The 14,429-nt window shown below is 47.5% G+C and overlaps 1 protein-coding gene across 1 annotated transcript in view; it reads right to left on the bottom strand.

Annotated features, from left to right (window-relative positions):
• Positions 1 to 10,855: 10,855 nt before the first annotated feature.
• The window catches only part of LOC103808421 (vacuolar protein sorting-associated protein 13D-like), a gene marked incomplete at its 5' end in the record, with an annotated part of 58,426 nt that continues 54,852 nt past the window's right edge, over positions 10,856 to 14,429 (bottom strand). Inside the window, 2 exons of the mRNA XM_009081202.1 lie at positions 10,856 to 10,987; positions 11,745 to 11,985. Of these exons, the coding sequence (XP_009079450.1) occupies positions 10,856 to 10,987; positions 11,745 to 11,985 (373 nt within the window). The remainder of the gene's footprint in view (positions 10,988 to 11,744; positions 11,986 to 14,429) is intronic.

Raw genomic sequence — 14,429 nt, 5'->3', positions numbered from 1 at the left:
GAAACCTTGAAGTCAGATATATGGAGAAGAAAACTTTGGTTTGCTTTAAAGCTCCACGAGTTAATTGCCCTCCTCTATGTTATTTCTACAGGGAAAGCTGCTTCTCTCTGGTTTTTCACAAGCTCTTTGCTGTGAACAAACATTGGGGTTGGGGTTAGTCCTGAATGATAAAAATGGTGGGTTTAGATTAGGTGATTCTTAAACTGCACCTGTGAACAACTGGAGCTGCATTGCCTTTAATTGTGCTGCTTTAATGGCATCTGCCTTTAATGGCATCTTTGGCTGGAAGGAGCAAATCACTGGAACCTGCAGCACCTGAGCTCTGTGATTGTTTTTATATGTGACACCTGCTGTAGCAATCCTGGGCCTTGTTACCCATCTGTGACCACTTGCAGTAGCCTTGGAAAGGTGTTGAAGTGTCTAACAAAGGCTTTGAAAGTTTGCAGAAAAAACTTCTCCTATGGTAATTGCTGTTAGATATTTTAATAGTTTAATCATCCTGATGCAGTGGTAAATGAGTGTGCTGCTCCTGCTGCTGAGGAATTAGAAGATACCAGGTGAGTGATGCAATGTGGGCTGAGGGTTTGGTGTATATCCTTTCTTTTCTTATGGAGCAGTTTGATGTCTTCCTGACAGCCTTTCTTAGCTCTTCTTAACAGCTTTCATGCCTTGAAAACATGCAAGATTAGGTGGGGGTTGCTGGATAATGTGCTTTGGTAAGGACCTGGGATGTTTTATCTCAAAGGACATTTTGCAAAGTGGTATTTTGCTCCTTTGGTGTGGGAGTGGTGAAGGTTGGAATGGATGGTGTTGTTAAATTAGTGTCCGTGTCAGAACTAGGCCAGTCTGCACTGCTTGCAGAGAAACGAAGCCCTGTGTCAAGGCAAGGTCAGCTGGTGACCCTGAGGAGCAAGTTTAATATTTTTCTTAGACCACAAGGAATTTCCACTTATTGTAAAGCTGTCAGGGCTGTGTGTTTGCCCTCTCAGTCAGTGCAACAGGAACTTTGTGTGTACAGAGATGCTGTAGTGGAGTTTGGGGCACTATAATGATACAGACTGTAAAAATAATCAGCTGTCTGTGAGAGTTTCTCCTGGAGCTAAAGCAGCTCAGGTGTATCAAAGCTGTGGAACAGCTCTAAGGTTCTTTGTGAGGTCAAAAATGATAATGAAGTTAAGGTTTACAGGAAACATTTGTTCTGCTCAATTAGCAGAGTCTTAGGCACATCCTAAGTCAGCCTCTCCTGGAGGCAGTGCCAGCAGGTGGGTATGGAAGTGTGTGGATCCTTGGGAGCCTGAGGTTGAACATGAAAGGAGTAGTAGCTGCTCAGTGGAGCAGGGAGAGCTCGGCAGGTTTGGTTTGTGCCCTGTGGCTGATGATGTGCCCAGTCATTGAGAAGGCATCAAATACGCTTTGTGTTGGCCCAGAGAGTGTTGGGAGCAGTGCTGAGCACAGCAGGAAAACAAGGAAAGCTGCCAGAAATGCCTGTTCTCGGGCAGCTTTTCCAGCAGTTTGCATCACTGGTGCAGAGCTCTGACGTGTGGAATCGAGAGGTGGCAGGGAGGGTGTTTACTGGGAGGTGAAACCAGTGCCCTGCTGGTGCCCGGGGAGCACCAGGGTGTTCTTGTCACGCACTCCTTGGGCACAGGGGGAGGATGTGTGGGAAAGCTGTAGGCTGTGAGTGAAAGGGAAACTGCTCAGCAGCTTCTGAGCACCACCTTGGCTGTGTTGTTCTGCCCACCTTGGCTGTGTTGTTCTGCCCACCTTGGCTGTGTTGTTCTGCCCACCTTGGCTGTGTTGTTCTCCCCACCTTGGCTGTGTTGTTCTGCCCACCTTGGCTGTGTTGTTCTCCCCACCTTGGCTGTGTTGTTCTGCCCACCTTGGCTGTGTTGTTCTCCCCACCTTGGCTGTGTTGTTCTGCCCACCTTGGCTGTGTTGTTCTGCAGCATGAGCAGCTTATGCATGCACAAAGGGCCATAGATGCAGGAGCACATCTCACTACCCTCCAGCCTCTCCTTCACTGACTTTATGGGATTCAGAGTGAGAAAACCCCTCTGGGGTCTCCCTGCTGTTGCTGCAGCTCCTGCTCTGCTCCTCACAAAGTTTCAATGTCTGTTGGGTTCCTTTTTGAGCTGCAGGAATGGGGTGAAGGACACACTGGGCTAACTGGGACTGTGGAAATCACAGCAGCAGTGGGAGCTGTGTGCCAGTCCCTTGGCAAGGGATCCCAGAGTGGGTCAGGGATCTGTTCTAAGCTACTTTAGGAAGTGCTGCATCCTTGGCAGAGGAGCTGGGGGTGTGGGGTGGGTGCCATCCAGCCTTGGGAAAGCTGATAAGCTTGAACACCGTATCAGGCAATGTTGCTGACTGTAAGGCTTTTCTGTTTGCTCCTGTTGGAGTTTGGAGCATAAATAATGATTATCTCTGCAGTGCAAGGGCTCTGTGCTCGGCCCTGTGTCCCAGCCCCCGCTCCATCCTGCAGGGTCAGGGAGAAGGGAATTCGAGGCGGTGTCTTTGGCTGACATGAACCCGCTGGGGAGGGATGAGAGGAAGGGGGTCTTGGGGGCTGGGTTCAGAGCAAGGTTAGCCAAATATCGGATAAATTAAGCAAGAGAAACAGACAGCTCAGCTTGCAGTGAACTTTTCACCCAGCTAACCTGCTCCTCACCCTGCATTGCACAGGTGGAGTAGGGCTGGGGTAGAGCACAACCCTTGCTCTCCCTGCCTCCCTTTCTGCTGCATGGCCAAGGGGAGAGCAGGAGCTGGAGAGGGGATTGCTTTGCTGTTTTGAATCCAAGAAATATTATAGTTTTGATTCCTCTCTTAAGAGCCCTGAAGTTAACACCACTAATTGCAGAGGGGTTAGGCGTAGTCACTCTGGGGTAGAATGAAGACCAACAATTTCTGGTCATAGAGGATTGGGAAGAAATTCCATTCTGGAGAGGGCAAGGAACAAATGAGAGTGTCTAAACAGGGATGATTAGAGATTCTTTGTGGGAAAACACAAGGCTGGTGGGAATTCAGTGAATTCTGGTGTTTATATTTCTCTGACTTTTCTTCTCATTTGCAGTGCAAGTAAATACAAATAATTGCTGACAGATGTTGTGAAAACATAGCATTATGCTAACCATTAAGGTTAATTTTTCTTCCTTAATAATAGGTATTGATGACTTGACATGGTGTACTTGGCTCTTGCTCACATCACCTCTCTGTAATGGGCTCTGCTCCAGAGGTGCAATGTGGAACCAAGAGCTGAACTTGTTCTCTTGACCCTTCCCTAAGTCCCCAGTGCCTCCACTCCCTCTCTCCTCTCCCCAGAAAGCTCTAAGCAAGTGAAAGTTACTGTTTTTTAAGTAGTTGCTCCAACACAATCAGTGCATAGTGGTGAGGATGAAGTTTTTGATCTGCTTTCTTAGCCCCTATTCCCATTTTGTGGTGTCAGGTTTGTTGGAGAGCAGTACCTGCTATTACTTCAGTCTTTGGCTAAAAACCACTGTTGAAGTTGGGGTTCTTGAGTTCTCCTCTAATCTTCCTTTTCCCTCATCATAGGTAAGGAAGGTCTGAAACCAATAGCAGCTGTCTAATACACAGCATTTCCAGGAGATAAATCTTGTGTTTTTCTCTGTGTGTGCCTAAACTCCAGAAAACTCCAAAAAGTAAAAAGAAAAATTTCCTCATAGAGTCTCTTAAATCTCTTCTTAAGAGACCTTTACTGGCTGTGCCCTTTGGGATGGTAAATCTGGGAGCTGTGTGTCTGGGAAGGGAAGAGCATTGTATAAACCCAGAGATAATCCCTGACTTCAGGAAGCCACAAGCCTTCCTGGAGCACTGAATGGTTTGGGTTTGCCTCCTGCTCTGCTCCAACACACAGTGGTGGTTTCCACCTCCCATTTCGGGTCTGGGAAGGAGATAAGTTCTTCTCAGACTACCTGTAAATGTTAGCTCACACACAGCTCCTCAGCCCCTGCAGGATCAGGGTAGGTGAGTGGCTGCAAAGGAGAACTGAGCATCCAGGATTCACCTCCCAGGTGGGAAACAAACATGGACTGGGTGCAGAACTGTTTGCTGTGGACAGGAAAGGGTTATGGTTCTGCAGCTTGGGAAAGGGAAGTGTGTTTGTTAGGAGAAGCTGTGGAGAAAAGGTGTAAAAACTGTGCCATGGTTGCTGTTGAGCTCTGAGCCTGCCTGTTGGTGATGCTCCTACTTGTTGATCAAACAGTTTTTCTTCTCCTGCAGTTGTTTCAGGAGGTAAAAGGAGCTGAGATGTGCACATCAGCTCTGCTCTGCTGCCCCTTCCCCTGCTGCAACGGGAGCTCTTGGGGGGGTTTGGTGACCCCAGAGAATGGATTCTGTTCAGACTCCCTGGGTTTGTTTGCTTGTTTTGGGCTCTTGTGTTGTTGTTCTGGTTTGGTTTTGCTCCCCTGGGATGGTTCTGGCTGGCTGATTTTACAACCTGTAGTTTCAAATGCAAATTCCACCACTGGGGAGGGGATGGGGCAAGGACAAGGTCAGTGGTCATCAGATAAGCAAGGCTACTCCTTTTCCAGCAGCTCAAGCAGACTCTGCAGAGCTCTAAGTAGCATCATAACCTTGCCAAAGACAAATTTACTCATCTGATCTGTCAGAGTGAATATTCTCCACAAAACCTGCTTCTTTTTTGATGCCTTGGTGAAGTTTCCTGGACCAGTTTGGCCAATCACGTTGTGGCTCAAACCCCTTGTGCCATGGCAGGTTGGCTGCTTCTACTGTAGTTTTTACTGCCCTTTGAGTGACATCTCTTGAGTGATGAGCCTCTGAGATGATTCATACCTAAAAAAGATCTAATAATTGTTCCCAGTTATTCAAATCGGTGTTACTGATTTTCCGCATCCTCCCACTGGTCCCTTGAGCTCCCCCACCCACTCCTTCCTAATAATTCCCAGGCTCTCTGGCTGCAGGCTCGGTGTGCCCTCTTCTGTGTTAAGGTGTGTGTGTCTGGCTCTCCCCAGAGGAACATCCAGGGCTTGGCTGAGGCTGTTGGCGTGGGCAGAGAGGAGCTGGAATGGAACTGGAGAGGTAGAGCACTACAGGCAGCTCCAGTGGAGCTTCAGATGGTGTTTGCAGCACATCTCCTGCTCCCTGTGCTGTGCTGGCCCTGCTGGCAGGCTCTGAGGTAGCCAGTTCAAAGCTGGATGAGTAATGTGGCTGCAGAGTTGGGGTGTGCAGAGCTGAACTGGAGACTCCAGGCAGGACTAGGCTAACTGCACACTCTGCACTAGCAGAGACCTGTGCCAGTGGTGATCTCCTGTGCTGCTGCTCCAGCCTGTAGTTATTGTCTCTTCTCTCCCAAAGATCCTCAGCTCCTGAGGCTCATTTCTCTAGCTCTGTGAGCTGAACTCTGCATTGTGCAGTGATTTGTGTGGTCAATGCAAACAGCTCTCATTGGAGCAGTCATGTTTTCTCCAAGCCACTCAGCCTGGCCCCCCTGACCCATCGTGTCCTCTTTTTATATCCCTGTGCATTTTCCCTTGATCTTGCCTATCTGAGTCCCTTCTGCATCTGTATTCTCAACCTTTTGCCTTCCTCACTCATTCTCTTAGTAATTTCTCCTGTTGGCAGGAACACACTTGATTTCGCTCAGGGTGAGGTGGATTTAGAGTCCAGAGGTGCAAAAGGATGAGGCAGGTTCAGTTCTAGATGCCCACAATGAAACATTTGAGAACACAATAGCATTAGGGCAGCTCTAAAGTTGGTTTTGGAGCTATTTTTGTCTGTGTTAGTGTCTCATGCAAGGCCTAAAAGAACTGTGAAGGTCAACCCTGTGATGAGCTGACAGCTCTCCTGGATAGAACTGCTTTACATAGCAACCTCTGGGGCTGGTTGGACTCACTGTTTGCTCAGGGGGGAAAAGTCCTGTGCAGAATAAAGACCAGTAGAGCAGCCCCTTTTCCTCCTTTCTGGAAAAGCAAATGGATTTCTGGTTGGTTTGTGTGTGTGTGTGTAGCAGAGCTGGCACTGCACCCCCTTTCCCCAGCAGTGGGGAAGAAAAGCTTTGGCCTAACCTTTGTCACGTTATTTATTATTACTTTGCAGCCCCCTGCAAAATGAACTTTAGAAACTGGTGAGCCCGTGGTGTAAGGGTGAACACTGGGAAAGCCCAGGAATCAGCAAATCCATTGTGCTGCGCTGACAGAAAGATACTGTTACAACACACTTTAGCTGCCAACTTGCTGCAGTCACTCAATCCATCACGGTGGGCTGTGGGATCACAAGGCAGTGAAACTCAGCCTGGCGTGTTATTTTAGTCTTACATGGACTGTGAGATAAACGGGGCATGAACCAGCCCCCTGGCAGGGGGGCGACCCCCGGCGCCCTCATTAAAGTGCCAATCAAAAAGAGTAATGGAAGGGGGAAAGGAGAAGTTTTGGCTTCTTCAGCCTGGAGCTCCGACCCTGCAGCTCGCAGGAGCCAAGGGAAACAGCTCTGCTCTGCACAGCAGCCAGCACAGGCCTGCAGAGGTGTCTCCTCCCTGTGCTGAGGCTCACTCTGTGTCCTCCTTGTGGTGCAGACTCACTGCTGCTTGGGAAGGTGGTGCTGAGTGCACCTTGGAAAGGATGAGGATGTGACTTCTGTGGCTGCACAGGTTGTGCTGATCAGAGAATTCTAGGGGTTGGATCTTGTAGCTCATACAATCCTAACCTTCCTGCCATGGGTTGCATCATCAGTCAGTGATGTGTCTGTCAGAAATGGCTCATAGTTCACTATTTGGTGTGTGAAAGCAGCAGCACAACCTGCAGCAGTGCAGTTAGTTACCCTATGAGCCTGAGCTTGTTTGTGTGTGAAAAAGGATTCCTGGGTTCTTTGTGGGATATTTCAGCCTTCCACAATGTGCCAACCCTCAGCAAATCAATCCTGCAGGAACAAGATAATCTTTGGGTGAATAGACAGCTCAGACTGAGACACACACAGGGCTAAAGTGCCTGGCAGTGACTGGTGCTCACACAGGTCTGTGACCTCTGCTTTGACAATAATGGGGTTTGTCTTGGGGCCTGGCAGTGCCCCCAGCACTGCTGCTGCTGTGGGAATGGCTCTGTGATGTATAAACACATGTTCCTCTGCATGGTGACTCCCCTCTGGTGTGGGCCTGAAGGAGAGCTGGGAGCAAAGCAAGGGGAGTGAAGTTGGATGTGTAACGTGGAGTTCTGGTGTTTGAAATTGGGGAGCTCAAAGCAGGAGAGTTGGCTCTTAAACCTGTGTGTAAATGTCAGCTCTGGTGTGATCTCGGTGTGATTATGACCTTGGCAGCTGTTTATTTTTGCTCACAAGGTTTTAGCAGCAGCACAGAGTTTCTCCAGGTGGATACTGGTTTGGTTTCAAGTCTTGTTTTTTAAGGGCAGGCTCAGCAGTTGGAATTGGTGTAACTAGTGTCATGCTGCAAGAGCAACGAGTGACCACTGTGAGAATGGAATCTCAGTTTGTGCTGCCTCTGCACAATCCTTTGAAGAGTCGTAGTGCAACTGCTGTTACTCCACAAATAAAGATGTGTTCTGGCACAGAAGGTAGTGCTGAATGGAATCTTCACATTTCTGGGATGTTTACCTCAAATACTGTTCCCTCCATATTTGGAGATTAAAAGAAACCCTGGAAAAGGATGAATTGAAGGGTCTAGAATTGCACATTGGCAGAGAGGAGACACCACCAGTGGTGCTCCTGGTGCTGGAGCTGCTGTGTCAGGGCCTGGCCTGACCAAAACGAGGCTGGGGGAGAGTCTGGCCCTGCATGGTGGGTCACTATTTCAAATATTTCCATTTTTCCCCCCCCCAAACCTCCATGCAGACACACTCTTTTGGCTCCATCATTCTTTTGCTACCCAGTGGTTTGTACTGCTGCTCGTGGACTGTTTGCCAAAGGGCCTTGAAGCAACAGATTGGTTAGGACTGGTGAGTCACCCTCCCAGGGCAGAGCAAATGTTTGCTTTTCAGTGTCTGGAGGGCTGAGGGCTAGCTGCTATGATGGATTTCTCTTTGATTTGTTAGGATTCCTCTCCAGCTGCAGCATGCAGGGGACTTTTCTCGCTGGCGTTTTCAGAACCCATTGTTCTGCGGCTCCCGTACGCAGTCCTTGTCCTCTGGGTGACCCAGCCAGTTCTCCACAATGTAAATGCACACCAAAGCTGTTTACTTCTCCCATGGCCTCTCAGAGCTTTGGAGTCAGCCCAGAGCAGGCCTGAGGTAGGAGGCTGTTCTCATCCACTGCATGGTGTGGGCACAGGGCTCAGCTGTGAGAAACAAACCCAAACCACAGCCCAACACAGCCTGTAACACTGGGGCTGATGCACTGAGGCAACATCACTGCCCCCAGGCCCTCCCTGGAGTGACCCAATGCTGCTGGAACTGCAGTTTGCACCCACAGCAGTTGTGTTTCTAGCCTAGAATCAGCTGTGGTTCTACTGAGCAAAGTAGCAACAACAACAAAAAAAAACCCCAACAAACTGTTTTTCCCCTAGTGTTTGTCAGTGGTTAATGAATAACCTTTTCTTTCTGACAGGAATCCTGGTACCATTCTGCCCTCTCCTGCATCTGAGGCACATGGAGGGCACTGAGAGGACCCTGACTCGTGTACTCAGCTCGTGCTGGATCAGCCTCACATTCTTCCAGTCCAGAAACTGCTGCTGGAGAACCACAAAAAGTCTGTGGTTCAGCCAAACGGCTGTGTCCTCTGTGAACAAAACACATTCTCAGCCAGGTATGGTTCTGGCAGGATGGAGGCAGATGGTTTTGTGCTGCCCTGAGCCCTTTTTCAACACTCAGGCCACTGGGCAGCAGCCAGTGGCTGTAAGAAATGGGCTGTAAGAAGGTCAAACCAGTAACATGAGTGGGGAGTTGGAAGTGGTTTGTCCCAGCTCTACATTTGATAAAACTAAGGATCATCATAATGTGGAGTAGGAATGTGCTGTCAAGCCAGAATGCCAAGGCAATCCAGAATGGATTCTGAAGCTCAGGGCACATTGTTATTATCTGGTGTTTCAGAAAAATAAGACTGATTTTTCTTTCTAACAGGAACAGAGGAGTTTGGAGTATGTATCTACACACATTTGGGGTGGGTGTCTATAGTAAACAAGTGGTAGAGAAGCAAACACATACACAGTGTTACTCTTTGCTAGAAACCAAGTGTGTAAGTGGATTTTGGGTGACTTGACTTTTAATTAAAATGTGTTCTGAGTTTGTGTTTGTTTTCTCTTTCCAGTGCAGCAGCCTGGAAACTGGAGAGTGTATAGTCACTGAAACTGCCTTCCAGAGTCAGGTGTCAGAGGTGAAATCGTGGGGACCAGCAAATCAAGGTATGTTCCTCTGAGGAAAAACAGAGCACAGACCTAGAGGAGTTGTCACTGGAGGGAGGAGGTTGGTACCAAGCTGTGGTTTAAGGAGAAAAAGAAGTATATATTATACAGCTGAGCTAAGACCTTAGAAAGTATTTTATTGAAAATAGATAAATGTTGGAAAGCATCATGCAGTCTAGAAAATGAGATAGCAACTAGATCAAAAGGTCCTTGTCGCTGGGAAATGTATGATTATTTCTCTGGTTTGAGATGTGGCCCATTTAGCCACTTAGCTTCTCCCCACAAAAATGTAAGCACTGCACTTGTTTGGAAAACAGCTCTTGTGCCTGAAGCTGCTCAGATATATCTCCATGCTGATGGATTGGGAATCTGTTCCAGGGCAGGGAAGGATGTTGTTCACTATCTGCCTCATCCTCACCTCACTGCAGGCACAACTCATTGTACAGGCCCCGTTGGAAACAGAATTGTCCATGATCCAGGAATGCTGTTAATATAAAGAGGTGTCACTGTGAACATGCCACACTGACATGCAGAAGAACACAGAGAACTTCACCCTTGGCTTGTGTAAAGTGTCTAAAGTTATTGAGTTTCTCTTCTCCAATTACTTCTGTGACTTTAGAAAGTGATGACATTCCCTTTCTCAAGAGGCAGCAAGTGGACAGATAAGTTATCTCTGTCTTGTGGAGTGAGACTTGATGACACAGTCAGTTACTGGTGAGGGGTGTAGGGTTGTTTTCAGCAGGGACAGGGTGGCTGTGGCCCCTGGATGTTTGCACCCTTCCAGGAGCACTGCACTGAGTGCTGGGTCCCAGGGAGAAAGGACAGGGGAGGGGAGGAAAGACTGGAAATAGACTGGGAATAGAGGAGAGGAGAGGATGGGGAGAGGAGAGGAGAGGATGGGGAGAGGAGAGGAAAGTAAAAGGCAGGAGAGGACTAGGGAAGACAGGAAAGGAAATGGGACAAGAGCAGAGGAAAATACTAGTAAAACCCCAGGTCTGTGTGCACTTACCTGTACCAGTGAGTTAACTGAAAAAACCTCCACTAACCAACCCCAACCACTGCACCCTAACCCCAGTGATAGAGCTCCAACCCACAGGACACCTGTGCTCCAACGGCTAAAATGAACTCTTAGTTTTTAAATGTGTATCTACATTTCTGCACGGTAAAAATCAGCTTTCTCCAAGAAAAAAAAGACAGAGAGAGAAGGGCTCGTGTCAGGTAGTGCAGAGTGACTCAGTAGAGCTCCTTTAATGTCTTTACACAGTAAACAGACTCGTATGTACCCCAGCACCCACCTGCCCACTCGTATTTACAGGGACACTTGTACATATATACATGTTAGCAAAATACAGGACAATCTCCCAGAACCACAGCTGTGTCAGCTATACCTTTGTTATACACCTAGTGCTTAGAAAAGAACAGCCACCTCTCTTGGTTTTGCTAAATACTAAAATTTACTTTTCCCCCCTCTAGTCACACCATCCTGGCTCCAGCCTGGGGCTTGCAGCTCTCTCTGGCAGTGAGGAAGTGGATTTTTCAAGAGTCCAGCTCGAGTTGTTCTTGGTTTTCATTGAGTCTCAGCATCAGCTGCTGCTCATAATAAAGGCTCTTTGCATAGTTGATTTCTTGAGACAGCTTTACTGCCAGAGCTTCCGATTTCACTTTCACCTGCAGAAAGAAAGAGGATTTTTCTTAACGTGCTCCTGGCTGTCAGCTGAAGAAGAATAAATTTCTTCCCTGACTGAAAAGATGAGGCTCAAAGGAACAGAAATATTTCAGGGGAGATCTCTTCTCAGTGCTGGGGAAGAAGAGAGAGGGAGCACCAGGTGCACACAGACAGGTATGTAAGAGTGAGAGCAGTAACATCTTGCCCTAGCTGAGGTTATTTTCTTTGCTTCCCCTCCTATCTTTTATCTATCTGGTCTGTTTGGAATGTAAACTGGCTTGGGTCAGGGGTGAGGTTGTAACTGGGCCCATAAAACAATCCCTGAGCAACTACTGTAAGGGCACAGAAAGGCCTGAAATGGGTTTCAGAAGTGAGAGCCCTGATTAACTTCCACATGCCAGACAGACACTGTTTCCAATCTTAGAGACTCTGCAGTAAAAAAACACTTTGTGTGGGAGGAGACCAGAGTAAACAGACAGCAAAGGACTCCAGTTCCATTTATGCATGGTAAAGTTAAAACCTTTCACAGGTAAACATGTTTCCTCCTGTTATTTGTGTGCCTACAGCAATATTTTAGGGTTTGCCTTTCTTTAGCTTCTTCAGGAGTTCAGGGACCAACTCTTAGAGTCACTGAAACTTTCAGTGCTGCCAGAACAAAGCCTGTGCTGTTGTGCAGCTCAAGAAACCAAACCCTAATGACTACAAACACTTTGGGCACCATAAAAGGGAACAGAACCCCCAACCTGAGGTAAAGCTCACCATGGGTCTCTGCTGGGAGGGGCCTGGCATGGCTACCCCACTGCTCGTGTTCACTGCCTTCTTGGTCAGCTGGATGTAGACATTGCCATGGTCCTTGGAGACGAGGCAGTGGTAGAGATCATCATACTTGACCTCGAGGAAAATAGCCTCACGGTCTGTGTAGTCCCCACTCTTCAGGAAGTACACAGCTTTGGAGGAGATGAGAACACAGTAGCTGTCAATGTTCTCCACTGCTATGAAGCTGCAGCAAAAGAAAAAAGGGAAAATTATTAGCTTGAAGCTAAAAATAGCAAACTAACCAATGTCTTCACCTGTTCTGAGTGACCTTCAGAAGTCTGTCAGACAATGGAGTAGTGGAACATGTACAGTTCATCTGTGTTTGATTTAAACCCTTTAAAAGTGGAACTGATGAAGTAGCCTCTCACCTAGTTATAAAAAGATCATGCTGTAAATCAAATATTGTGCCTGGCTGCTAGCTTTGGGCATTACAGGGGCACATAAAACTGTCCTTTGACAAGGCTTAGGAAGAATAATTTCCTTGCAACTGGAGTCCTAATGCTGAAGCTAAATTGCAACTCATTTCAGTCCAGAGCTGATGCACGAAAGGTTTGCAGACATTTGTGACAAGAGCACTGGCCCTGCACACACTGTAACCCTCCTGTGCTTCCCTGCTCCCCACACCTCTCTGCCTTCAAAACAGAAAACAAGTTGGACCTGCTGCCAGGATCAGTAGCAGAAAGAGAAATTAGCTGTTTCACACGGGGTGAGAGGTTAAGCAGCAAGCAGGTTTCCCCAGGGAGATTAGGCTGAGTGATGAATAGGAAGAGGGAGAGAAGAGTGGGTTAGGCATATTGAGAGTTATGATGGCTGAAGAGACTGTGTAAAATCAGCCATAAGCAATGCAGAAGTGAAATGGATATTGGCACTCATACATGCTTCTCCCTCATTGCTGATTTACTACCACAATGATCCTCATTAGTGGGGTTTAAATGCTGAAAAAATTCAGCAACTTGAATGTGAAATGGTAACTGGATAGAGTAATGGAGTGCTAAACAGAGGAATAAAGCTCTGCCAGCAGCTCCCAGGGCTGAAGCACATCTGTAAAAGGAGGGTTCTCCTGCTGTCAGGCAGGTTCCCAACTGCTGCATTCCCAACCACTGCCTACACTGACCTGCCTGCTGCTGTCCTCACTGCACAGCACTCCCCTGGCTTGCAAATCCAGGATTTTAGCACTTTCTCTGGGAGACAGGAAAGCTTCCCATCTCCAAACCCACCCTGGGCCCTACCATTCCAGTAACACTGTGCACAAACTGCTCTGAGCTGGAGCCAAAGAAACCCAAAGCTATAAATGGAACGTGAATAGCCAAAAATACAGCGAGAGGTCAGGTCAGGGTTTGTTTTTGTGGTGGAAAAGGATAACGCCAGTGATTTTGTACTCTCAGTCATCTGAGGGACTGTTCTGCACTGAACTTGCTTTCTCCCTGCCCTGTGCCTGCTCACTCTGGGGCACTGGTGCTCTCACTCCCCTCACCACCAATTCCAGTTCCAACCTCCTTTGTCCTCTCAGTGTGGGAAGGGCACAGACAGCCCAGCAAACAAAGGGCCTGTGCTGTGCTTTGCCCAGCTCCAACTTTGGGCCAGGATAACTGAACTGTGCTCCTTTAAGTAAAACAAACTGGGGAAGAAGTGAGTCTCAGCTCAAAGGAGCTCAGGTGAAAGACAACATTCCCAGAGTTCCGGACCCCAGCAGCTGCCCTGCAGCTTTCCATGGCAGTTCAAACACTTCAGGGCAAGGTTCTGCCTTTGAAATTAGTTAAATAGGATGGAGAGTGACACTTTTTATGAAGTGTCACAGAAGACTTAATTTCAAGCCAGAGCAGCACTTGCAGCTGCAGAAGAACAGGCTGGAGCCCTGGGCAGGCACATCAAACAGCACAGAGACCCCAGTTCGAGGGGTCACACTGCCACCAGCAGCCTGAGAACATCCACAGGGACAAATCAGGCACCAACAGCTACTGCAGAGCCCAGGGGAAGCACCTGGGCAGTGGCACTGCAGGGCTGGGTCTGCTCTGTAAGAACAACACATGATGTATCTCCTGTTCCAACGAGACTTTTACTGGTGTCATGTATATATTGTGAGGGATGGAAACAGAGGTCACTGATTTAATGGAGAAGCCCAGAAACATTAGCTAATTTGTAGTTCAAGCTCTACATTTTGTTCTAAGTTTGAGTCATGCATCATTACCCCTTTGCTCTTGCCAACTGTTACTTTCTTCTGTGTGTCTGCTTCTCAAAATGGGTATATTTTTACCCTTTTCAGACACTACTGCAAGATAGAACTTCTTGAGTTTTTTTTTTTTAAACCCATACATCTACACTATTAAAAATATCTCAAATTAATAAAATGAAAAATTAAATGAAACATGATCCAGTAGAACAAAGTAGAAGCAACCAGATCTCTGGAGAATTTGTGGGTTTTTTAACAACATCAGGAAGTAATTACACAATATTTTCCAGAAGTGAAACAGCGAGCCTAACTGGAAAAAAATGTGGAAACATTTAGTTAGAACAGTAGAGCAAGGTATTAAACCCCCTTTTATGGATTTAACTCTGAAGGAAAAGATGCAAATAATCAGGTCTTTAAATGTGTTTCTGATTATGATACTAGGATAAAAGTCAGAGGCA

Source organism: Acanthisitta chloris, unplaced genomic scaffold (genome assembly GCF_000695815.1).
Source record: "Acanthisitta chloris isolate BGI_N310 unplaced genomic scaffold, ASM69581v1 scaffold12808, whole genome shotgun sequence".
Taxonomy (NCBI): domain Eukaryota; kingdom Metazoa; phylum Chordata; class Aves; order Passeriformes; family Acanthisittidae; genus Acanthisitta; species Acanthisitta chloris.
The sequence above is the reverse complement of the archived record's forward strand: the minus strand, read 5'-3'. Positions and strand labels throughout refer to the sequence as shown.